The sequence below is a fragment of the Pempheris klunzingeri genome, chromosome 15 (genome assembly GCF_042242105.1).
Source record: "Pempheris klunzingeri isolate RE-2024b chromosome 15, fPemKlu1.hap1, whole genome shotgun sequence".
Lineage (NCBI taxonomy): Eukaryota > Metazoa > Chordata > Actinopteri > Acropomatiformes > Pempheridae > Pempheris > Pempheris klunzingeri.
Window position 1 is genome coordinate 21,373,793 of NC_092026.1, and position 27,392 is coordinate 21,401,184.

At 40.9% G+C, this 27,392-nt stretch overlaps 1 protein-coding gene across 2 annotated transcripts in view; it reads right to left on the reverse strand.

Annotated features, from left to right (window-relative positions):
• Window positions 1-26,936, reverse strand: part of LOC139214687 (band 4.1-like protein 3) — a 38,541-nt gene extending 11,605 nt beyond the window's left edge. Inside the window, exons 1-14 of one of the 2 annotated variants that reach the window (XM_070845595.1) lie at window positions 26,840-26,936; window positions 19,268-19,437; window positions 15,648-15,791; window positions 9,718-9,822; window positions 9,351-9,393; window positions 9,162-9,237; window positions 8,694-8,912; window positions 7,426-7,513; window positions 5,650-5,802; window positions 4,971-5,068; window positions 4,228-4,403; window positions 3,521-3,726; window positions 2,471-3,055; window positions 994-1,047 (exon numbers count right to left, since the gene is read on the reverse strand). In XM_070845595.1, coding sequence (XP_070701696.1) covers window positions 994-1,047; window positions 2,471-3,055; window positions 3,521-3,726; window positions 4,228-4,403; window positions 4,971-5,068; window positions 5,650-5,802; window positions 7,426-7,513; window positions 8,694-8,912; window positions 9,162-9,237; window positions 9,351-9,393; window positions 9,718-9,822; window positions 15,648-15,791; window positions 19,268-19,426 — 2,106 coding nt within the window. In that variant the 5' untranslated portion in view covers window positions 19,427-19,437; window positions 26,840-26,936. The remainder of the gene's footprint in view (window positions 1-993; window positions 1,048-2,470; window positions 3,056-3,520; window positions 3,727-4,227; window positions 4,404-4,970; window positions 5,069-5,649; window positions 5,803-7,425; window positions 7,514-8,693; window positions 8,913-9,161; window positions 9,238-9,350; window positions 9,394-9,717; window positions 9,823-15,647; window positions 15,792-19,267; window positions 19,438-26,839) is intronic. The other variant, XM_070845594.1, reaches the window with a different exon arrangement.
• Between the last annotated feature and the right edge of the window lie 456 nt (window positions 26,937-27,392).

Here is a 27,392-nt window from a genome sequence, read left to right on the forward strand (position 1 = left end):
TAGGGTTAGTCCTCATCCTAAAATCCTTTATTCTTGGACCTTTTTAAGTGAAAACAAAGTATGTGAGCTCAGCAGCTATGTTAAAATTAAACTTGACAAAGAAAGAAATGAGAAACTTTTTCTACTGATGTCTAAAATAAACCATGGCTTCAAAAATGACTATAATTGACTATATTTGCTGTGCAAGATTAAAAAGCTTGACAGGTACAGCAATGTTAACTATGGGGCAAGGTTTAGTGAACGGACTAGAGAGATCTGAAGAGAGACAGGGACTTCCAGGGCCTGTTCCTCAAGAGGGAAAACCTCATTCAAAATCCCAGTAACAACTAAAAATCCAGCTTTGGTACAGAGCCTGTCTTAACAGTGTCTTGTGTGGTTTGCCTGGTATGTTTGGATAAGTTTAGATGATTTTTGGAAAAACAGTTGAATATCATTGTTAATTCAGTATTTATGTTTTAGCTGCTTTTAACAAACAGCATTTCCCACAAGCCCAAGACACCTGCAGGCTGAACATCTCGATTTTCATGGGGTCTGTAGATTTTTCTGTGCTCACACAGTAACTTTTGTTTAACTTTGTTAAAATCACAAAAGGCTTAATGTTTAATAGCAACTGCTATAGCGGATGCTGCTTAGAGTATGGAAAGTAAACCCCAGGAACACACTTTAATTTTTCTGACCAATCAAAGAAATGCTGAATGAGAGACTACATTGATTTACAGAAGCTCGTAGAACAGAGGATAGCCCGGACATCACGCCATGACTTTCGCTCTCCATTGAAAAGACGTTGACATACATATAAAGTTTGCTTACAATACATAAAAAGGGAAAAAACAAATGATGTAATGCATGCATCACATGCAGAACTTCAAGTGCACAAATGATCCCAACTGTTTCAATGAGCATTACACCTATGGTTCTGCATTACTTTATGTCTCTGCTCCATCAGTACTTTTCTCATGCCTTAATTATGACGTCTTTCCTTGATGTACAAACCTCTGTGGCGGTCATCTCTCCATCAAAGGCAAAGTCAGTTTGCTCGCTGTCAGTCTGCTTTCACAAACAGACCGAAACCATTCCGATTGGCACGCAAGAAAACGACAAGAACTCAACTTGTAAACCCTTGAAAATGCATTTATCGTCAGAAATTCTTCATACCGACAGATGGAACGAATGGAAATGCACTGGTTGTTTCTGTAAGCTGCACATTATCGGACAACACAATAGGTAAAGTTAGGAAGAGAATAAGAAAAAGAAAAAAAAAAAAAAAAAAGCAAATGAAAAGTAAGCAAGCAAAACAGACTCAGAGGAAGTTTAAACCTTCGGTCAGTCACGTTGAAATGTAAGTGTAAATTTGCTCTGGATTTGGACCGGGCTAAATCCTGGTATATATTAACGCTAATTCATTACAAGGAAAACATTTGCTGTGTTGTTGCCGGTCAAATATACAACACCAGAAGAAAAAAAATTTGAATTAACGATTTTGTGGTCTAACAGTAACCTGACTTTCAGGCCCTCCCCCCTCCTCTCCATGCATGTTGACACTAGGGGTGATCTGAATGCATGTAACTGTCACAGTCTCTCTGCATCACAGCATGCATTACGTTAGATTAAATTGAACATTTGTAATTCAAAGGGGTGTTGCTTGAGGGAGGGAAAAAAATAATCACATTTTGGCACTCAGTAAGCTGGTTTTAGCCCTTTTCAGCAGAATTACAATTTAAATTATTCATTTTAATTTGTGCTGCTTTGCTTGTCTCAGATAGCAATGCAGAGAGACTGAGCGCATAGATAAATATGGAAGTGTTTCCATGCAGCTGGTATTGATCTTGTAGCAGTCTCTACTCTGTAAAGCTATGAATGTGGACGAACACAGAGATGCGTTAGGCACAAAGATACGTTTTTAAATATGAGTTGAAGGATTAGTGACTAAATGAAGATAAATGACTTCTTCAAATCTTCACTATTTCTAATAAACACGTAGTGTCAAATATTAAACTGTGTTCACCGCTTTACACTGCAGCATGACAGTGATATCATTTCATGGTAATTTGTTAGAGATGCTGCAAAAAGCTTAGGCAAAAATGTGGTGAATACCCCAAGTAGTCCGTTTCAAGCTGAAGTGAGTAAAAAGTCCCAAATGGCGCTAAATGTTTGTGTCTAACCCTCTCGTTACAGTGGCGTTCATATGAGCCAATTAAATATGAAATGGTGAGACTTGCAGGTTCATCTCTGTGTACTTGTGATGTTGATGGGGGTGTAGCCTACAGGATGAGAGTGTGACCGGGCAGAGATGAGGTTCTGAAAGTAGGAGAACTGACAGACACTAGGACAGACACAGTCTCCAGGTCGGCTCTGAACTGGTAAAACAGCAGAGCGAGATACAGGACAGGATAAGGGGTTAACCGTCAAAATGAACTGTCGCTCTAAGCCAGAGGCGGGTACTGGAACATACAAACGTACGCACACACACCTCCTCTTCCTCTGAACTGTCATGGTCATGGTAGCCCTGGGCTATGGAGGCGGTCAGGGAGGCTGCCTTGGGCTCCAGGTAGCAGAGGCACAGCGCCAGGGGGAAGGAGAGGGTGAGAGCGTAGGGGACGGAGAAGGAGGTGGAGAGCAGGAAGAAGAAGATGAAGAGGAAGCAGGGGATGAGTGAAGGTGATTTAATGGGCAGGAAGTTCTGCGCGCACTCAGGGAGGAAGCGCATCTCTGACAGATCAGGGAAGGTGATGTAGCCGTCCTCATCCAGGAAGGAGGACAGGTCGGGCAGGTGCAGGGAGAAAGAGAAGAGCGTGCCACCACGGCGCTTGCCCTGTTCGAGCCTCTGCTTGCGGGCTGAGAGCAGCAGCGCCTGCTCATCCAGCAGGGCGGCTTTGCGTTCAGCGAGGGCTTGCCGGCGACGGCACCCCGCAGTGCTCTTGGCTGGACTGACTGACGAGGCCCGTTTACGTGCGTTCTCCCTGCGCCTCCGCCGTACTTTAGTTGATGAAACAGGAGATGAGGGGAGTGAGAGCTCGGAGCGGAGGGGGTCGGTTGTGTATACATGAGGGGAGCACTGGTGTAGGGAAATGTCAACGAAAAGATGACGCGTGTGTAAATGGAGAAGAGCGAAGGGGAAGGGGCGAACACCCATGAGCACACACGAGTATAATGTGGGGTCAAAGGAAGGACAAGAAAAGAAAAGCTAATTAGTAAAGCGCACACAAGATGAGAAGCACTTAGGCCTAGTCTACTGCAGTGGGTTAAAGCTCAAAGCAACTGGAAAATTCTCATCAGCCATTAAGAAGTCTATAAAGAAAGAATTCAAAACTTAAATCTCAAAAGGACTTAAAAGACGAAATTGCAGCAGCTCTTAAGAAACATCATCAGTTTCTTCTTTGTTTCTTTCTTTGTTGATCTGGTGTCAAATTTGTGTAAGTTACCTGAACCAAATACAAAAACACTTCAAGCCTCTTGAAGGTTCCTTTATCCAAATGAAATGCAGCTCTGACTGCACTAAAATTGTTGTACAGCAGTTTACCTTTGTGTCTTGTCTGAGCGGCGTTGTGACAGCGGGTTCTGGTGTCTCTGCAGCATCCGTCTGAGCATCCTCCTGCTCTGCCTTTTCTTCCTCTGCCTTCTTCTCCGTCGTTACCGTGGTGATGATGTCTCCCTTGGCGATGACTTTGGCCGCCCCGTCAGCAGCGCTGTCCTTCATGAGAGTCTCGTGGTTCTCCATAATGGGTGCTGGAGAACAGGAAGACAAAGATGGATGTGATGGACTGTAATCAGTGACATTTTATGGACACCAGTGGTCGGTTTTGAATTCCAGGGGGAAAAAATGGGAGCGGTGGTTTGATTTCCTCCTGCACTTTGTGATACCCATTGTGCCTTTGTCACTGCACTGCGAAAGTGTGCCAGACATTTTAGCTTTGCTGGGTTTCAGGTGCAAAGCACATTTTCTTCCTTTTCAAAAGGAGGGGAAGAGGGACGAAAACTAATCTGAACTTCAAAACAAAAGGCTTTTGTCATTATTTCCTCTCACAAAATGCATCATTAAGAGCTCTACAATCATATCTAAAATTAGGAACATCCAAAATGAAACATTTGTGCAGATGACAGAGGAGCTTCTAACAATGCCCATAATCAAAATAAACTGTATAAATGATGACCTGAGTCCTCGGTTACTGACATTTTGACTTGGGAAGCACTTGTGGCAATTAATGAAAACCCTCAACTGCTCCTCACCTCCATCTAAGCTGCGGGACATGTTGTAGCGTTTACTGGAGGAGCGTTCGAACAGTGGAGCAGGTCTGATGATCTGAGAGCTGGCCCTGCGGGTCTGAGCCTGTGTTCTGCCGCTGTAGCGAAACTTGGAGCCGAGGCTCAGGAACTTCTTCGGGGGTGCCTCAGGGGATACGAGCCTGTCCCAAGAAACAAACACTCACAGTAATCAAACCAGAAATAAAGCACAAATTTAAACCATGCACTGTAAAACATTAGAACTCCTACTCATTTGAAAAGTATCCAGAGAACACTCTTGGCTCGCAACTTGAAAGAACCCGAGAGACCATTTTTTGCTTAAAGCAGCACAAAACGACTTTGCATGTTGTCCAAATGGCAACGATGACTAACAGTCTGAACACTGTTTCTGTTTCACTACAATAACATTTTTAAGGTGATTATCAGGAAACTAATGTTAACAAGGCTGGCATGACAGCGCTCAAAAATTAACAACAAAGGATGTCAAAAACCTGAGAGAACAAAGTAGCTTACGTTGGTCAGTCCAACTCTGAGCAAAACACCATCTCTTTGCAGTCAATGTTTCTGAATCATTGCTAACTACCAGTGAATAACCATAAAACTGGTACCTGAATTTCCTTTAGGAAACAGGTCATCATAACGGCACCTCAGGGAAACTGAGATGTTACTGACAAGTAAAGCAGCTTCAACAGCTGTTTTCACACAGTTGAAGGTCCTCTGTTTCTTACCTGAAGAAGGTATGGTGCTCGACACAGACTTTCCAGAGCCTTTTGGCAGCGCGATGATTTGGAAGCTTGAAACCAATTGTGCTTTCAAACTGCTCAAACTGCAACAGAGACAAACACGGTGATCAGATTTTCTGTGTAGGCACCTTCGGCCTTGTTAATTCATTTATTTTAAATCCCATTTCATGTTCCTATATTTATTGCTACTAGTTGTAAATAAATAGGTGCTTTAATCTGAGCATAATATAAACAGTGATATCCCAACATCTCGTTATTTTTGCCACAAATCTCAAGAAAACATCTACTAACTTCCTGATTCCATGTCCAAATCCAATATTTATGTTTTCCTACATAAAACAGCTGTACAGTGTCCACTTAGCAAGGCCAATCTAGTTTACATAAGATATGCAGCATCACAGCATCTCCTCTATAAAATATCACCAAAGAGAGGAACGTCAGTCTGAATCTGTTGAGTCAAGAAATTTTACAGGACAGGAATAGGACAGTATCTGTAGACACTTCAAATTTGACAGCTACTGTTTTGGGAGCACATTTGGTTAAACCAATCAGAATCAGATATGTATCAAAATACATGCCTTGATTACCCCAGTAATGACCCAGCAGATCAACTTTGGACATCCTATAAAGTGGATTATTATCATTGCTATTATCATGTTCTCACCTCCCCGGGTCGGATTTTGATGTAGAAGTTGTTCCTCTTGTAGGAGATCTTGAGGATTTTGGGCCAAGCAAACCTGTTGATCCGCAACCGGTCTCTGTAGATGAGCAGGCCACTTGCACAAACTCCTAACATGATCTCCACGCCCTCGGAGTCCTGGAAACAACACACACCAAGAAAAATGACAATGAAGAGCAAAAGAAAAAGAAACTAGAAAAAAAAAAAAAGAAGAAGAAGAAAATCCTTCACAATGTGTCGCCAAGGTGACACACGATCCTGAACAATCTCAAAGAAGAAGCCACCGACCACAACTTTGTTCTTCTTTTTGTGTTTTCCGCACAACATAAACTTGGATAAACTCTACAGGATATATGGGAGGTTCAGGAGCCAGTGCACAGCAGGGTAAAGTAGAATTTTTAACCAAGTCAGGTTTGTGATAATAACAGGGTAAAAGCAGGCAGGTGGAGAGTGGAATCAGGCATATGATACTCTTATCTTCTCTATGCAGGCTGTGGTGACGTTGAATAAAGACTCAAGAGGTGCTGATTGGCAAAAGCAACAGTGAAGTCTTGGAAAATGGTGGATGAAGCACAAAATAATGCTCTTCACTGCACAAAGCATGAGATGAGCAGGTGAAACCAATTATGATGTTTTGAGAAGGAGGCGCTGGAATAAGCCTTAAGTAACAGTGGGATGTTAAAATGACAACTTTTGTACGTAAACATGCACAAATAGAAACCACACACACGCAGGTAAGCACATGAGATGCAGCCTCTTACCTCTCCCTCAGCCGGAGCCAAGCATTCATAGAGACTCCCTACCAACTTTGCATTTAATGAGAGAGGAGAGAAGACATATTTTTTTGTGTATCAAATCTGACTCACATATCCAACGCTGAGCATTGACGCCTGCTCAGTTTGATCAAGGCCGCTTCCTCATCTCTGTCATCTCCTCCATTCTGATCTGAATCTGTGGAGGCAATATCCTCTCCACCGCTCACATCTAGACCCATTTTGACTTTCAAAGCACTTTTGATAACTGATTCATTTCGAGACTGATGACTGTAATTTTCTTTTATGATGACAGCAGTCATGTCGCCATAATCCAGCTCTCTCTTTCCTGCCTGTGTTCTAATGACGAGTTTGATCCCATCTGGCCAGCGGATTTGAAGCAGCGAGAAAATCATTCAAGTCAAGCTGGGCTGTAGAACCCACCATCCCCTCTATCCCTCCACCCTTCAGACCCCAAATCCACAGAGGCAGCGGTGACATAATGTCAATCAATCAGCGAAACAGCGGTGGCATGTTAAACTGAGGCATTATTGCGGCAGCCGTGATGTTTTTGAAGCAGCGGTGTTTGTGGTGGCAAGCATCACTATTGGCTGAGTGAGTGGAATGTGTTATTCTCAGCTTGCGTAAAAAAGAATACAAAATTTTATATCAAACACTTCACTTGCATATTTCTTAATGCATCTTGGAGACATGCACCATGGGACATTCTAGCAGAATTTTTCTTTTTTAGAACTATTAATTATTTCTCATGCTAACTTGTGAAAGGATGCAACAACTTCAGTGGAAAAATGTTTAATTTTAGTAGATAATAGAAACTTAACAGCTTTGATGTCAATGAATTAATTCTCACTAATTTGCCTTGATAATGTATCCTAATAAATAATGGATAAAAAAAGATATAGATAGATATTTAGATTGACTTGTAAGAAACAACAAATTCGAGTGCAAATACCACATGAGGAGTTAATTGTCTGTGGTGACTTGTTACCTTGGCGTGGTGGAGGTCCACGCCGTACATCGACAGCTTCTTTGCATTTTCCAGGAAGTGCATCTCTGCGTCGGCCGGTGACGTCCCCCTGACAGGACAGGACAGAATAATAGATCAGGCAAGGTCACCAAGAACAAGTATAGCAAAGAGAGCTTTGATGCTTTCTGATCAATGTGAATATGCAACACTTGAGAGTCCAATAAGATCTAAAACAGGGATAATTCAGTTTTATTGCATAAAAGCTTTTGGAAAATGGTTGTTTTGATCGATGGTTTTAACTGAAGCACAACAGGGTACCATGAGTGTATCCATTTTTAGCATAGCAGGTCTTTAAAGGGACCCTAATCCTTGCACTGTCATTGCCTTGCTCCATCCACAGGGCAAGACAGGACAGCATCAAATTACACACAAATCATTGCTATACAGGGAGAATAAAGAGCTCAGACAAAGGACAGCCAGCTACACCCGTTTATAGGAAAACACAAATCCAGTGTCTGGAGACATGCAGCCTTCCAGAGCAGATTTTTATTTCAGGCTGTAAACATTCACTCAGGTTGACTGAGTGGCTTGAAGTTGTCAGATTAAAATCTCTAACTACCAATTTTCTAGTCAGCTTCATATTATGAGCATCAAGGTCTTACAGTATGGGACCTCAACATTTCAGTTATTTTCAGCTTTGGTTGTTTCACATCATACATTTCTATCTCTTTTTGCTTCAATATCTATCCAAGTCAAATCAAAACATAACAATAGTTGTGGGTCCAATCTATTTTTTCTTATGTCAATGTCCTATTTAAACATTTCACACTTTACTCATCTACAATTTGTCTGTTAATGAATTTTAAAAAGTAAAAAGCTGTATACATTATGACAGATGTAACAAAATTTCGTGAAAAACACAGTCAACGTGTTGGATGTTTGCATGTCTTTGGTACAGGGGCAGAATTTCCACTGAGGATGGAGTTGATGCACCTCTCACTTTCCTAAATCCAATTCTTATCCCCTCCCATTACATTTTTAACTAAAATTTGTTTCCTCTTATTGTCCAACCGCCAAAATCCAATTTTAGAGAAACTCTGAGTAGATTAAATCCCACATAAATAACTTTTAATCTTTTGACTTTGGTCTATTACTCAATCTTCTCTCAGAGGCAGTTGTGTGTGTAACTGAACTGCAGATTCTTTTCAGGTCCAGGATTGTATTGAAAGTTGTGTTTGACAGTTTAAGATCAACATCAAGAGAGTTCAGGTAATGATGCTGAGACTAACTTGTAGGTCTTGTGGAGTTCCATGACCTTCTCCTCTAGCTCTTTGGTCTGGTTGGGTGCGAAGCGCAGTTCGCTGATGTAGTCACTGCCCAACTCCTCTGGGTCATAGTCTCCCAGTTCAGACTGCACCGTGTAGGAGCCGAGCACTGTGTGGGTGGCAAAGGAGCAGGGAAGACGTCCTGAAACCACGTCATCTCTCAGCTGCAGACACAGGTAGTACCTGAGAGAGGAAGAAGAGACAGAACGAACATAAAACGATAAAGTTGTTCTGTTTTTCTTATTAAATCCAACACCAGAATGTTGTGTTTGAGATTTTCTGACAGTTTACCTGCAGAATTTGTTACATTTCCATAATAAACTACATATAAGGCATTCAGATAAAAGAAAATGAAACTCAAAGTTCACTTATGAGAAGGACTGATGAACAATGAAACGCTTCGTACTGATTAGTTCTTAGCTTCTCACTCACCTCGTGATATCCTCAGTCAGCTGGGAGGGGTCTGGAGGGTAAAACTTAACGTTGAAAGCAAAGTTCCAGGGACCGGCTGAAGTGTAGAAAGAACAATAAATTACCAAAGCAACATTTTAGAATCCGCACACGTCGTCTGGATGTTTGGGATAAAATGCTTGAGTGGTTTTATTAGATGACTAGACTTACTCCTGATCTGCTTCTTCAGCTCCTTGGAGGGGTCTAGCCAATTCTGCAACACAGCCGCAGACAAAAAGCACTAATCATCACCAATTTGTGAGAAAACGACTTAAGAACCAGAATGAGACATCCTCACCGTCTCTTGCCTTTAAATATAGAAATGAATCAAACATTGTCATAGTGACAGTGTTCAATATGTTTAGTAGTATCATTTTTTCAAATATCTTTCTCAAGCATACATTTATTGATGGACATTTGAATAGTTTTTGCTGTTCAGTGTCATTTAGTATTTTTGAGTCTTTCATAATTCTGCTTTGAATACATAATTCAGTTAAAAACTCCATAAAAATGATTATTAGTATATAAGATACTTTACCTTCTGATTCTCTACGTCTCTGTATGTGATGCCAAAGTAGTCCCTCTCCAGAAGATTGAGGTGGTCACAAATTTTATCAAAGAGCAATTGACCCTTGGCTCGTTTCTGTGAAAAAAACAAAAAGGAAACATATTCACCACAGAATTGTTGAACCTCAACAAATTCAAACTGTATTGCCTGAGATTGAAAAAAGAGGAATTTTATGGGTGGTCAAATTTTTGAACCTATGCCAACGTCAACCAAATTAACATCACAATTAACAAAATAAAAAGCAACAGCTTCACAACATAAAAGCAAGAAAACAGACCTGTGTATAATATAAAATGTAACAATCTTAAGCCATTTAATGATGCAACTGCATTACATTTCCCCTCTTGTCCTTCACTCTCTTCTGTTCATGATTGAACAAAAGTATATCTCATAATTCATTTTGGCCTAACAGCAATAGCAAATTCAAAGCAGCATGATGATGCACCATATTGCACATTGCAGCGTCACCCTCAACGTGTTGCGGCCATGTTTGACCAACTGAGCCCCTCTGGATCGATTCTTCTATAATAAGCACAATAGTTCAAATACACCTTCAAATTCCTGAGCTCAAGGTGAACATCGGCTATGTGAACACTTAAACCCCATTGATTGTACATCTCCAGCTGAGTATTGGATGTCGTCTACTGTAGCTCTGTCGTCTCCCCCACAGGTTGGACCTCACAGGCTCATTTGGCCAGGCCACTTAAGACATTTCAAGGTCCAAGTTGCCACAACACAGATGCCTGCACCGATCCAAAGCCACCTCCTCACATCTGGATTTATGGAAAACCACTGCCACCTCTTATTATTGCAGCAGGAGTCACAACACGTCTGCCACGTAGGCAGGATAGCACCCACACATTCTGTGAAATTAAGGTCCACGTGGAAGTTAACACACATATCTGGACGGCAGGTGTATAACAGAAGGAGTAGCACTCTGCCCACACCCATTCGTCAATTGAAGCATCCTTTTATGATGGGAACTCTGGAGTATCTGTGCTTGGTTTTAATAGAGCCATAAAGCTGCTGGTGGCAGAGAGTTAATCCCCAGCAAAACATCTCTGAGGGAATTAGCAGTCATGTCAGACTATTGCGGCCTCGCTGTGACAGTGACTTCTCAAGGTAACATCTAACCTTGGCTTTGACACACACACACACACACAATCTTGATTAATCTCATGATATTCTGAATTTAGTGATTTAGTGTTTGGAGATTCACACTGGATTGTATGAAGGAACTGGAACTTACATCAGCAAACCTTTTATTAAAATTAATACTGCAACTAACTATAATTTTCATTGTCCATTAATCTGCTGACGATATTCTTAATTTGTGAGTAAACAGTGAAAAATGCCCTCCCAGAGTCCTTGTTGACTTTATCAGATGTCTTGTTTTGTAAGACCAACCCATAGATATTTAATTGATATTAAAACACAGACAACCGGAAAATATCAAAATTCTTGCTCAAAAACACGACTTTAAGATAGTGGCAGATTACTTTACTGCCAATCAACTAATGGACACATTTTTTGCAGCTCTAAATTAAAGACAACATTTAGCATGCATTATCATGTACTTTAGAGGCAGAATAAAGCTGCCTAAACTATAGAAAAATATTCCTTTGATTTAAAAACACAATGAGATGTGGGATTTTTATCCCCCTCCACTGAGACGTAACCTCCCTCTGAAGTGAAGTGGAGGAGGTTCAGCAGTTCTGTGTCAAAGAAAATGATAGGAAACGATTAGTGCAGACACTTTTCCCAAAGGGGGAAATTGAGTTGAGCTGGAAAACTACAAGGTCAGGGGGATAAAAATGTCAAATCTTGACATTCTGGACCGGTGTCAAATGGGACTGGGAGGAGAAACGGGACTCCCTGGCAATTATCTGTGGATCCTCTGACCTCAATTGTATCACTGTGTCCAACATCATGAGCTGACCTAGCTCATGTCTGCTGGGTTTCACCCTCATGACTCTTTCACATGACTTTTCTCTTTAAGATTCAGACCAGCACTCCACCTTGTGCCTTCTTGATTGCTATAACAACTCTTCTAGTAAATCAATTATTCAGCCATCTTTCAGTTGTTTGCTTTTGTCTTGCTTTTATTGTAATGATGCCTTAACAAGAAACCTTTTAAGTCAGGGTGTTTGTGTAACCACCGTCTACAGTAGACACATGAAAATTGATTGCAAATACAAAAGCAGACAAGACTCCTACTTAGGCAGTGCTGAGTAACTAGTACAGATGCTTGTTCCAGTGTCCTTACCAGGCCTGCATTTATTCACTTCTTCTGTTCTGTACTTATTTTTAGATTATACTGCAATCCAGAGTACCAGCACACAGGAATCGCAGCTCCCTTTAATTTTATTAGCCACGTTTCAACCAACTGCAGATCTTCCCACAGGAAGGAAATGAGCGATATAAATAGCAAAATGACCATCGTAATCACCTAATCACATATCCTTGTTAAAAGGAAATATAAAAACAGAAATAGAAATAGGCTTTGCTTGAGGAGGGCATGCAGTTGGTTGATATGTTGCTGACAAAATTACAAGGATCTGTTATTCCTGTTATTCTCTTTGGACAGCAATTTTATTGATTTTCTGTATCCAGCAACTTAACTTAATCTCTTTCCATTAACCATTTCAATGTCAGAATATAGTTCAAAATGGCCATCACAATTTCCCACTGCCTGAGGTTAGGATTTAAGATAGTTTCTTCTGTCTGACCAAAGTACAAACTTTTTTGGTTGATAAATGACTTAAAAAATTATTGTTATCCATTAAAGTTATGTTGATTTATTCTTTTGCCATCAGACGGATGACGAGCCATCAGCAACAGCTTAATAGACAACTTGTAAAATGTTTGCGGGATGCTTTATGAAGAAACCAGGGGGGGTCATTTTAGAGTTGGAGGTTTTTGTGAGTTTACACTTTAGAGCACTTGTTCCCTCTGCTCACATCCCCTCTAGAGCTCTCTAATCCAAGGTACTAGGCTGGGATGAGACTTGTGCCAGGGAAGCCTCAACCCTGGCCATCCTGGCAGGGGGGCAGGACTGGAAGATTACAGGCTAGTTAACAGATGGGACGTGGTGACTTAATACCCTACACTTGCTATTAAACACAAATACACACTGCCAATGGGGATGTTTTATTCAGTGTCACACAAGACCAAATATTAATCAAATTAGTAACGTTTATTATGGAAGGATACGATTTATATAGTCACTTATAAGGGGGTCCAAATACATCACGTGACCATCAGGAAGGCTGTTCTGGATATAGTAAGCTACAGTAGCTCAATAGCAGTGCATGTGATGTAGTTTACACTCCATTTCTGGAGGGTAACTAATCAACTTTTTCCCCATGAGTATGTGCTTTGTGAAATGATAAGAGGAACTCAAGAACCAAACTTAGGTGAAAAATGCTTATTTTTTTGTCTAGTTTGCTTATTTGAGAATATAAGCCTGAGAGAGGACCATTAACTCAGATTTAGTTGCTGCCGGGTGCTACACCATTTTTAAAAAAGGGTCAATCCACCAATCGTATGCATCAAAATCAGCTGGCATGCCTTAAAATCCAGGGATGTCCTTTTGGTTGGGAGTACCCTTTCTAACAATTGGATAAAGGCTAATGGATATTACATGTAAGGTACATGACAATTTTGTATTATTTTGTATTGCACAATGTGTACCTATTCCTGGGTCACATGCGTCTAAATTAATAGGACTGCATAAAGCTTTTCTGCGACCATCTCAAGGGCAAGAAGTCCAGACTAACCCCCATCTCCAGACCACTGTGCTCAAGAATCCTTCCTTAGTCACAGCGGGACATCAAATAGTCATGCCAACACACGGGGTCAATGACACTGATTCCCTCCAACAAATGCTCCCATTTCACGGTCAGAGGCCCTAACCTCACCACCACCACCAAAACAGTCTGCTAATCCCTCTATCCGAACCCCTGGTGGGGAGGAATCTGCTCAAAGGAGATTTGAGGAGGACGGTCTGCTATTCCCTGTTCAGCCTGCAACACATTTGGGGAACGTACAAAGTTGAAGGTCTTATAACTTTCAGAAAAGGCTCAACTTCCTATTGTTAAGAGAGGGAAATATGTAAGAGCGAAATGTCAAATAAGGTCACAATTCAGATTTATTCCTGAATTCATAATGCTCTGAGAGAAAGAAGCCATTATGCTGTGGAGCTCTGACACTCACTTTTTCCTTGACTGATTGCCGGCTCTGCGTGCATGGGTGGAGTTATTTCTGAATACTGGATATTTGAAACTATAGATAATCAGAGTAATTGTTCCAGCTACACAGCACAGTTTAGGGGGAAAAAAACCTACTAACCTTACAAAGCAATCTGTCACAATTTCAAAAGCAAGTGCAGTGAAATTCTCCACCGTCACAAGACTTATTTGATATAAATTAGCACAGCTTTATCCAGGCTGCCACTCTATGATGATGAAACTATATCTCGGTCAATTAAATTTAAAATATTTAATTTATGATATCACTCTTTGGCTACATTGTCCAAACCAGAAAATTATGATGCCATCCAAAACCTCACCCTCCTCTCTCATTCTCACCCAGTATAATTAATAACCAACTCATGCTCCATTTCTTCAATGCATAAAACAACCCATTTCCATATTTAATTTTTCCACATTATGACAAAAAGCCACACTGCTGGGGTAGCGGTATTGTGAGCTTCATATTTACAACACAAACACGTGTTTTTCACTGATTGTTGGCTCTCCTTTGCTCATACGGTTTATTTCTGGAAAGCGGATGAGCTTTGAAGTAAGAACTAAACATTTAAGAACCGTTATATGAATTTGTTTTTTCTCTCACGACTACATAGAAAAGCTTCGGCAGGGAAACAAATCCCACAAAGCAATTTGACACAATGTAAACGTAAATGTGCAGTAAAATCCATGAAATCCCTACTTCTAAGAAGGGCTGTCAAAATAACACAGTTTTATTCTACTTAATACAGCAGGCCAAGTATCATAAGAGAGAAATCCAGGGTACAGCAGAGGACTGATGCTGTTGGTAATTTCGCTCCTTACGACAATGTCATTCTTTATATGCACTAATGAAGAGATCAAATTTGCTGTAATGTGTCAACCATATATATTTATGAACTCATTACAACCTTTTTGCAAAGAAAAATATTGGTTGTTTTACTTTGTATGAACAGAGCATTGTAAAACTGATCAGCAAATATCAAATATCCTTTCAAAACTGCCACTGAAATTGTAACAGTGTTTATCAGTGTGATCCCTGTGAAATGGACTCCACTTGCCCAAGGACACTTCTACATGTGGACATGTAAATAAACAAACAAATAAAAAAAAAGTCCCTGTATTATGCTATTAAACATCTTCCCTCCCCCCAGTGAAAAAAAACATGAAAATGTCTTATAATCACTAAATCAACAGAACAATACTTGCTACAAAATTTGGTTAAGGAAACATTAGACATTTCAGGCTTGGTCTAATTATAGTCATTATAGACTGATGCAAATATAATTAGTGCTGCTGGATTGCTGCAGGGCAAATGATGCAGCAATTTAATTTCTGCTAAAGTGAAAAGCACTTGAGTTTAGAATGAAATTACTCCCTTTGAGCACTTATTACTCTCTAACAAAAAGTGAAAAGAATCCCAGTGTTCAGACATTTCCCTTTCTAAATTACTTAGATCCTAAACTGTCGCCATGTGGGTAGCATCTCCTTCAGATTAATGTTAAGTAAATTGACTAAGTAGTGAAGAAGCTGTTGTAAACTTCTCAAAATGAGCGTTGTTAAAATGCCACATGAGCACCTCCAATGGCACAACAACATAAAAAGGAGGAAGTGTGTGTCCCCCAGCCCGGACCACCAGCTGCAGCCTCTCACCTCCACAGTGACTGTGTAGTCGGAGCCGTCCAGCAGGGTGACTTTACACTGCATGATCTTCACCTTCTTCACTCCCCTCAAAGGAGACCTGGACAGACGACTGGTGGATGACCTGTGGGATACCTGGTCCTCCTCCTGTGGCTCCTGAGAGGAAGAAAACAAATGCCATTGCATGTGTCCAGATGTTGAAATCTGCCCACTCCAGGGAGTTGACTAATTGTAGTTTGGGATCATGAAATGAAAAAGAGGTTTCTCAGTTGAAAAAACAATTAGCCACAGGGGGCTGTGGGGAGACTAATGACTAGCCATCTAGCATCAATCAATTTAGTTTTTTGTTTTTTTTAAACTTCCCACCACTTTAAAAACCCCGGTGAAACCAGTGGTTTGGCATGGCTACGCATCAGTGTCGTCTTAAAATGACTTTGGATTCACACTGAGTATTGAATAACGATTTTATATGAATAATTATGGTTGACATATTTCTTGACAGACTTTCCTGTGTTGTTTGTTAAACATAATAAAACGCTGCGATGTCTCTGCATTTATTTCATGTATAAAAGGCATTTTGATTTATGCTTTCAGGTTGAAGGAGTTACAAACCAGAAATGAAAAATGCCTTCCCCTCACCTTTTCTTTACCCAACTGCCTCCAGCTACCCTCAATGTCAGTCTCATAATGTAGTTGTCATTGACAAACCACCAGTTCTGTCATATGTCCAACACCTAAAAATAGAGACTGGGACCCTGAATGAATGTAATCAGGTCCCACTGAGAAGAGCTAGAGGTGTGCTGCCATTTTGTCTTAAACACAGAAAATCCAATTTTCCACTTGGCTGAAAACAAAGCCCTTCCTGACTGACTTCATGCTGAAAAAGAGGCCTCTGGCTTTGAGACATATTTCCTTCTTGCTCACACACAAAGTGGATTTAATGCCCCCATTCATTTCTATATTGAACATTTCTTATCTTGTTCTTTGGGATATATCCATCACATTGAGCCTATCTAAGATGACTAATGCAGCCCAGTTCTCCCTGCTGATCCATTGAGAAGTAGTGATTAACCATGCAAGGAAATGACTTTCACCTTTAGAGAGCACGAGAATTAAAGATTTGATTTAGTTCAAAAGGAAGGATTTCAAACATTTACGGACGATTTGTGACTGATAGAAATAAGCACCGCAGTTGTATAAAATCACAGTAGTGAGACTGTAAATAGAGGCCAATTCATCATTATGCACCCTGCTGGACCAGAGAAATGACTCAGCCTGAGCATGTGCCTCACTGCAAAGACTGACAGCGTTGTGTCAGAGTGCTGTGATTTCTCTCAGCCTTGTTCCTGCCAATTCACACAGCTCCGATAATGGCAGCGCATCATCCATCATCCTCAGTGTGACGTGATGACGGCTGTTTAATGCAGACAAAGTTCAAGGGACACTGGTACAGACACACTTAATGAGTAACACCTTTAGTGATGCAAGGAAATTATACATTTTTTTAATTAAAAAAGCAATGATCCTGTGACCCTCCATCAAGCATCATGATGTGAGTAATGTTGTATTACAACATCAACATGCAGAAAATGTACTATATCAAGATGATATAGTACATTTTCTGGAAACTAAAGTGAAACAGATGTCAGTGAATAAAATAACTAGACATGACTGTCTGTTCTTGGCTAGTCAGTGAGCAAAATATATCGACAAATTAAGGTACTTCATAACATTCATGCAAAGGATCCAGTATATCCAACATTGTCAAAACGTAATGGTGGCCTGATACAACCACAACCATTAATCGGATTGGTTACCTCATTGTACACAGTATGGCATAAACTCTGATGTTCATACACTTCTATAATTGGGCATCTATCACTATTTGTTAGCTACCACTAAAATATTACACTTTGTTAGTAGGTCATAATGAATCTATCCATCACCTCGCCCTGCATCTGCTGCTCTCTCATTACGACCAAATATGATTCACACATAAACTCATGCTCCATTTCTTCTCCTCATTAAACACCACATTTCCACACTTACATGTTTCCACATCATAATAAAAGCCACACTGCTGGGTCAGTGGGGTTGTCAGCCTCAGCATGGTCGAATTGCAGTTACATGCTCTAACACGCGGTCGATAAGAAGACAAAACATCTCAAAAACCAACGGTGCTTTTATTCCCTGCACGTCCAAATCTGACAGTGGGGACTTTGACCTTTTGACTCCTTAATATTGGCTGCCTGTAAATCACAGAGATCTACAAGTTTAAACTTAATCTAGTGGTGATCTTTTTAAAATTTCTCAAATAATACCGCAGGCCTGAAAGATCACATAAATGCACAAATAATAAGACAGGATGGCTCAGAGCTAATCCCCACCCTAATACTGTCAGAGAACCTTCATGCACCAAACATCAGTAAAACCTTTTTTGTTTTGATCATAAAATTGTTTTCTGCTTTATACCCACCGACAGACCAATGGTGATGTAGCTTCAAGATAGCCCGTGTAATTCACACTTCAAATGTAAGTGATTTGTTTGGGATAAAACCGAGCCTTTGACTGTAACAGTAACAATCACGACTGCCAATGATTTGGTCTTCTATCACATACTGACGACCAAAGCTGTCTGCATGCACAGCTGGTCACACTGTTTTTCTCTCAACTAGTAAACCTGGGAATAAGCAGGAATCTGCTTTTAGTCTGAGAGTCCACCTGCAGTTTGGAAGCACTGGAAATTCAATCTGTAGATCGATTAGATAGTGAGCCCAGAAGGTTGTTTAGGCCAAGCACTTAGTGCTCAGATAACATTAGTAGCAGGACCAGAGCTTTCTCAGAGATAAAAATGTAAAGGCTGCAGGCTACACTCTTCCTCATAACAGATCGCTGGTTTCAAAAGACACTGAACTGGACATTTTTCACTTTTCTACACAAGAATATCAAAACATTCATTTATCCACCAACTTGCAGCTGGATCATGAGTTTTGTTTGCTAGTAAATAATCATCAAATTGCAGTTATTTCATTCATTTTAATGATCATTTAATGATGAATTTAATTTTAGTTAGATTCAACTCTCTTACAACTATCAGCTATCTTCCCATAAAAATAAGACATTTGCCATGTTGTCTTACCAAAAAGGTGAGTTAATACATTGCACACATGGTTTTAAAAGAAAAACCATGAGAAGCTGGAACCAGCAAATATTCAGTATTTTTGTCTTGCTAAATTACTTCAAAGATTAATCAATTATCAAAAGAGACTTTGAGGTCAAAATGAAAGCACAGAGCTTTTGTTTACTTGTGAATGGATGCATCTGATGTAGGGCCATGACCACCACTGGGAACACTGAGGTCATGTCATCAGTATTTCTTTTTGTTCATTTCCATTTCTCCACACAAAGACACGAGACACAGTTAATTCAGGAGTGTGATGTCTGGTGCGTAATGCTGTCTCAAATTAAAGCCTTATCTAGAGGGCTATGTGTTTACACCAAAACACACTCTTAATTGGACTACTCAAGTGTGTTCTGAGTATGGTAGAATATGGAAAAGGTAAATGATTTTCACTGAATTCATGCTGTTCACCCTGAAATGCAGCTGTGACTGTGGTCATGAAGAGGCTGACCTGTTCTTTCCTGGCTGGGGTGCTGTGTCCAGCGGCAGCGGGAAGCTGCTCCGGTTGGTTCTGAGGCGAGGTGGGTTCGGCTGCTGCTTTCCCCTTCTCTGTCTCCTTGCTCTCCTGCGGCTGCTTTCCCTCCGAGTCTGCGCCCGATTCAGTTGTCATGGTAAATCACCCTGGAATGGAGGAGGGAAAACTAGATGACTCAGCTGACTTGTTATGAATTGACTGACTGACTGACTGTGTAATGAGGCAAATGCACGAGAGACGAGATGTGGATATTGTTTGACAGGAGAATAAAAAGGAAAATTAATGCGAGTAATTCAGGTGCACTTAAGTCCCATTCTCAATAATGTGAGGAGTGTCCATAGTTGAATACAGAAAGGGCTTAGACTGCTGCTGCGCTGACATCTACAATTTCTGCAATTTGCTGTTGTTGCTTTTCACATACACTGAATCAAAACACTTTCACGTTGGGCTGCAAATGTGAGACAATAATAAAAAAATGTACATCACAATTTTCCCCAATGCATTTTGACGTCTTGTTTTATCCCAAACCCAAAGATATTCAGTTACAATTGTATAACACAGAGAAAAACAGCAAATCCTCACATAGGAATAACTGGAATCACAAATGTTTGGCATTTTTGTAGTAAAAATGACTAAAACATCTAATAAATTGTTAAAACAGTTGCTGATTAAGTCTCGAGTAAAGGCATGTACATATCCAAAGGAATTCAGTCGCCGATTAAAAAAAAATAGTACAGAGAGAATTGATTAATTTACTAATCAGGTTACACTAAGTGAATTAAGAAGAGATTAATGGACAAAATTATTCATCTTCAGCAATTTATCAAATGAAAATGCCAAAGATTGGTACATTGCAGCTTTTCTCCATCTTATTTCAATAAAAATCAAATTCTTTTGTTTTCTACCTGTTGTTCCGATAAAATAACCAATTAGAAAACCAAAAGTTGGACTCTGGGAACTTGCTAAAGGCATTTGTTAACTTACATTTTATATAAATCTTAGTCAATTTAGAGCTGCAACTACTTATTTTCATTATTGTACAATGTTATGTTGGCATGAAATGCAATATAACAGTGAAAAGTGTCCATTACGGCCTTATCAAGCCTAAGGTGAGCTGTTAAGATGTTTTGCTTTGTCTCACCAACAGTCACACACAGAGCAGTAAATCCTCAGACCGGAATAGCTCCAACCAGAGAACAGTCAGCATTTCTGCTTTAAAAATATGTCCCAAACAAGTATCAAACTAGGTGGACTAAAAGATTAATTACCTAATTGTGTTGGATCTAAAACAGTTAATTAAAACAGAAAAACGAAAACCTCCTCTTCCTCAATGTTGCAATTTCTTCACGCCCCCTCCAGTTTTACACACAGAGTATTTACAGACAAAGCATCCAAAGTATCTGAACCACACCAGCACACGTCTTTCATGGCATGACCTTCTCCCTCCATGAATAGCAGCATACCAGCGACACATGGGGTCCCAAGGGCCTAAAATTGGGTAATGAGAGGAAACATCTAATGGCCAGTTCTGCAAAACAAAGATGACAGATAGAACGGATCGCACTGGGGGCCCCTGTGCTAACCGTACCCACAGGCTTTGATATTGGGATGTGGGGTTAGGAGGGCGGGTGGTGCAGGACAGCAATGCTGGGCCTCTGCTGCACAGAGTCTGGGGTTTGTAGTACGGATGCCTGTCATTCTGCTGTTGGCCCGCTTCTCCCCGAGCTCTATTTATAGGGCCGTGTTTACTCCGCGCTGGGAGGATTCAGGGGCAGATCTGGCTTCCAGCCGTGGCCAGGGGACATCAGCCTCTGGATTAACAAAAACAACACTGTGGCCTGAGGTGATCCCCAAAACTTTTGACATGTTGAATGCATGCAATAACTTCAACAGAGAACTATAGCTCTGAGCACAAAGCACTGCCAAACAAAAAGAAAAACGCTACGTATTGATTATCTTAAAACACCACAAGCAAGAATTCACTTTATGGGGGTAAAGATATATCATTTGTAATAAGGAGCCTGTCTCTGTCAAAAATTCACTAGGGCTTTGTCTAGGACTAAATTTGGCCCACATGCCTCACTCCACGTGTACTGCTGTGAACAGCTCTGGCAGGCACAAAGCTGGGTTATTAACAGCTGGAGTCCATGCCCTCATCATGCCTCTGCGTTGTTTTGTTCATCTCACACTCTGTGACAGATGCATTACTTCTGAATGCTTTGAGCTAAAGGAATTCTCTTGTTTTCTCAGATACAGCCCCATTTGCGTGACTATTAGCACCTAGAATCCACAAATGAGAATAACATCTTGAGTCAATATAAATTGGTATTACTGCTTGTTAATTCTTAGGAAACGCCAAAGGGTAATTAATCTGTGCTAATGAGCTGTGAGTTTGAATCCCTATTGAATTACTTAAAATAGGATTACGATATGAAGTCCAATAAAGCCTTGCAAAAGTAACAAAAAACACTTCAGAACAGATTGTTTCAACAGTTGTTAGTGTTTAAATGGATCACAATGATATTGACTGAAAACAGCAGTAAATCTGGACTTGGAGAAACGGCCTAAACACATAGGAGTCATGTCATTTCTGCATTCCTACCCTCTTTTTCTCTTTCAGTGAGCATCAGTGCTCACTGAACATAACATGCTGATCCAACTCTTTTATAATACTGAAGTTCAATGACTTCAGGTGATATAAAAACACAATAAAGGTTACAAAATCTAGATTAGATACCCCAGTAGTGGTAGCGATTTGAATGAGGTGAATTCCAAATTCGGCTCTTAAAAGAGCACATTTTCCTGCTGATAACTACATCTAAGAGACCACTGAGACAAATTCAACCAAAATGTCTGACTAATTTGTGTCACATGTAGAGCTGCTCAGCTGACGGACAATGACTGCACAGCTAACCTTTGCTTCTCTTAACCGCGCCATGAAACAGGAACCATGTTAGGAAGGGAGGAAAAGAACATCTTAGCACCATAGAAATGGAGGAAGAATACATTCAGTCAATGGTGACAGGCACTCTTCACAGGGCCACACAACAGCCCACACAGTAGCCTTGTGTGTGGCCCTCACCATGGACTAGCACATACATTATGCATTCAGTAAGCTGTATTCACAACTCATTTAGTGCTCTGGATTACTGCTAGTATACAGGAGCGGCTGATGATTGTACCAGTATAGCTTTATCATACCGAGTATAAGATTCAGCTGATGGCGAGATTTAACCTCTCAGGTCAGAAAAACTTCTACAAACAAAATAACCACATAATGGCAGCCATCATTAATAATACACACGCCTTCTTTGCAATACATATCGATGTAGTTAATCAAACTCACTGTCTGCTACTAAACAAATGAAATTAAATCAAAAATCAAATCAGATGCAGACGGACTGCTCAGACAATCCGCTGCTGAGTGGATATTCATGTCCATGTTAAAAGCTCAGCTTATCAGTATGCACCTACATTACATAATTGATCACCGACTCTAAATGCTGTGGTGGTGCCCCCATGCATGCAAACCCCCATTTTAAGGTCCATTTGTGATTGTAATGCACACTGTTGGAAAGTGGCCTGTGCACATGGAGTTACACACACACACAGACACTCATACGGGTGGATGAGGAACTGCCATCTGTGCTGAGTGCCATTAGCCGGAGTGCGCCACAGCTGGGCCCATCCCTGCAGCCCCAGCCCCCACACCCATAACTTCCCTGCAGGATTATAGAGGGTACATGGAGGGGAGTGGTTGGCGTTTTTTGACACGTCAAGGCCCATCCCGAGCGGGCCTGCAGCATACGATGCGACCCCTCTACATGGCTCCAGGGCTGACAGCTGTCACACACACACCCAGCTACTGTAACAGGATACCATGTGGCTGGTCTGGCCGCTCAAATGAGACACCTCTGCTGAGGAGTTACGGATCCCCAAAGGTCTTTCATGTGTCCTGACTTCCAAACAACAATGAAAATTATTGATATGTTTTGTCACGATTGTGGCAAAATGTGACATTTAACATTTACATTTGACACGGACATAAAGTGAATACTGTTACCGTGGTGACTTATAATAGATTTGACTCGGCGTACACAGAGTACCGCCATTAATAGCAACTACAGGTGAGCAGTTGTACTTCAATAACTGAAGTTGGCATTACTTTTTTGTAGAAAGTGGTAAATGCTGTTGAGCTCCACTTAATCACCTGTCTGTCCACTTAAACTGGTCTAACAAGCAGCACGAGGAGCTAATTGTTACTAAGTAAGGCTGTTTTTCAGTGAGAAACAGTCAGTGACCTGGCTGCCATAACACATGAACAAAATGTTCAATAACACTTCACAGCTTAACACAGTTCAGTCCTGCACATAATACACATAACACGATTCAAGACATTTAAAACAACCCAGATCTGTTTCCTACCTCAGTGGGTTCAGCCAGAACATTCTCCAGCTCTGGTGCAACACAAACTGAGAGTGTGGAGTCAGTTCTGGCAACCACTGTCTCATTTAGACAGCCAAAGCAGACTGTCAAACAATCCATAAAACAACCCTCTACAAAAGTTCCTACCAAGCTACAAAACGTGAAAAAAAATGTCACACCAGTGACTCAGCAAAACATCTAAAGACTGAAGCTTTGTGAAATTGCTTTTGGTTTTTTCTTACCAGTGTAATAGCGTTGAGTTGAAGACATATTTTGCATTTACACTCTTACTACACAGATTTGTTGCACATCTGTTGTATTAGACTACATTAGTTTTAGCTGGGTGTACCTAATAAACTGGCAACTGAGTGTATAAACCAGTCTTATCATCCACTGCTAACACGACACTGATTCTCTTCTGACACTTGTATTAAAACGCACCCTAACAGCTAGAACCAAAATGTCCTAGTACATTTGTATTTTTTTTATTCAATAGGTGTTCAGGGGCATTTCATCCAGTTCCCATATCAATTTTCAAAAATAACTGAGATAGACTGAAGTGGACGAGACACTCTTTAAATCAACAGCAGCATTTGGAGAAGGTGGACTGGACACATGAAGGTGACTCCAAGCTAAGAGCATTTTGTTTTTGCTGAGGAGTCCATAAATCTTGTCAGCCTGCTGCGTTTACATTCTTGGCATTACTCTCTCTAGCAGTGAGGTATTCAGGGATACAACAGACAGACCAGCTAAGTTATTATCATCTTAATTAGACTGTGCACTTCATTATGCGACACAATCAGTGTGTCTTCGCTGGTGTACAGTCGCTTAGGTTGGTTTCCTTGAAAGCCAGGCACAAACATCACTAGCGTGTCTGACAGGAAAACAATCCCTAAAATACGTGCATGCTGGAGTTAGTAGCCTTCAATCCAGTTGCACAGCTCATTTTGACAAAGAGAAAATCCCCTGTTAATGTAAAAGATTAGAACTAAATCTAGGTAGCTTGATGAAGAGCTAATAACTGCTTATGCAGTGGCTGAGACTGGCCAACAGGGATTAAGCATTTCATGAGATTAGCTATAGGTAATCAGTAAATCAGCAGTGATTTGATTACCAATGATGTCTGCAGCAAAGCATGATGTTAATACGGAGCCTGTGGGTTGTTGACATCAGCTGGGACAAATGTGCACCACACTCATCTTTTAGAAGTATTTAGGACAGTGTATGCTCAGAGGAAAATTCTCCAGCCAAGCCACAGGGATGGAAACAGGGCTGAAACTAATTATTGTTACAATTTACAGGAGCCAAAGGTGACATATTCCAATTGCTTGTCCAAAATTTTGTTTAATATAATAGAGGATGAAGAGAACTAGCAATTATTCACATTTGGGGAAGCAAGAACAAGCAAACACTTTTGCTTTAAAAAAAAATCTAATGAAACGATTAACTGATTATCAAAATACTTTACTGTCTATCAATTGAGTAATTGAGGTATCATGTTATAATTTCACCACTACATTGTGTTTATTGGGGCTCATACATACAGTTGCAGTGAGGGATATAATATTTAACACCATTTATGAATGTTAGTACAAAATCTAATCACCCTTGTTGACCTTTCACAAACAAATCTCGCGAAGAGAGACTTTTTTTCCTTTATATGAGTTTTTTTTTTTTTTTTACTACCAAGTAATCTGCTAATTATTTTCAATTCATCATTTGGTCTAAAATCTGAAGCAGCAAGTTCTCGCATTTGAAAAACTGGAAACAGAGAACGATTGAGTTTCTGCATTCAAGACTGTCAAAAACCATTTGCCACTAAATTTTCTGTTAATCGACCAACTGTTGAAGCTTGAACATACCTACTATCAAAAATGTAAGTACCAAACAGTGACAGTTTTCAAGGATCACATATTGTCTTTGTGGCATTTTCAGCTATACATTTGTTTTCATAAAATGTAATCACACTTACTGACCTTCTACAGACAAAGACATTACATTTACTTTACTATGATCCCATTGCATCTAATCATATTAGTGACAGTTTATTGGATGAAAGCGGATGTTGTAGAAATCTTAAAAAGGCCACTGAGACAAATTTGTGATTCTGGGCTATAAAAATAAGGCTGATTTGAATTGACATGGTGGTTTCTCCCTAGAAAGCTACACTCTTTCTACAAAATGTGAGGCTTGCAGATCTTCACCATGTGCATTTAAGTACGTCAGCAGTTATGTTGGGATATGGAGAGAGAGAGAGAGAAAAAAAAACAAACTGCTAACCGGTGAAGGTAAATCTAGGCTGTGCCCAACCATGAATGAACCATGAAAGCCTGCAAACAAGGCCCATAATGTTGTTGCCTCGAAAAGCTACTGCAACAACAGCAGCTTACTGTGCATCTTAATCAAACTGTCCAGTCAAACTCCTCGGCCATTGCATGCCGTGCCTTCAGGGATGTGAGGATGCTAAAAGAGGATCCAGACCGTGTCATCCTGCCCCTGGCCACGCCTACCGCACTGCAGATCAAAACAGCCAACTATGTCGTCTTAGCCCCCGACAATTTCACTATTTTAATCCATTAACTGTCTTTAAACGCTCCCATGTCTGCCGGTGACTCAGCGCTGTCCTCGACTGACGCAAAAAAACTGGGCGATTAAAGGCTGGAAAAAGCATCTCTATCGCCTTGTTTTGCCCCTCGTTTTCCACTCTGCCCCCCCAAACTGGAGCACGCTAGCCTGACTGTACCTTCAGCGGGGTGTTTCTTTGAAATATCCGCGCAAGCCTCGACTTTTAGCTACAAAATAACGGCCGCAGCAGTCAGTCCATTCAGCAGAGAGCCACCACGTATCGCTACAATGTTACGCAGCGGGAGAAAGAGGTTGTGACCAGTGTTTCTCACACGGTTAGCCACGTCCACTCGACTTTTTCCGCCTGGGTAAATACAGTAGAAGTGTATTTTAACCTTAAATATCTGTCAGCGTGGTCGTGCTGCAGTCACACGACCGGAATATGAGAAGAGAGGAAATAATACAAATAAATGTACGAACCGGGAAGCGCGCGCCTCTTGTAAGAAGCCTCAGAGAGAGATTAGAGGAGAGAAGCAGCCAGAGAAGAAGCTTTATTACCAGGTACACCGTCCTCGTTCAGCTGGTTATGCGAGTTGCATTCGTAGTGGGCTCCTGTTTCCTGACAGCGGTGCTACTCTGCTGCAGTTCCCCTCTCCGCCAGCCTATCACGCTCCACTATGCAGCTCAGAGTAGGATTGTGGGATACCAGGACAGCCGGGGCATTATTCCAGCAGCACACACACACACGCGCGCGCACACACATATACATGCAAGCGCGCGCACACACACACACACACACACACACACACACACACACAGACGCAGAGCATGGCAATTAATGGCACGAGGTTTGTTTTACTAAGAAAAGGCTGTGCGAGTGATCATCCTCCACAAGGAGGAGGTGTGATCAAATGAAACTGAATCAGCGGTGGAATGTAAAGACTCAAATGCTCCACTGAAGTACAGTTAGGAGATACTTGCACTATACTTTGGTATTTCCACTTCACGCTACTTCATATGAATGAGCTCCTCTCATGCATACAGCCTGCTCAGGCTTCCAAGACACCACTAGAGCCCAAACAATGAGTCTATTACTTGTTGATCGACAAAA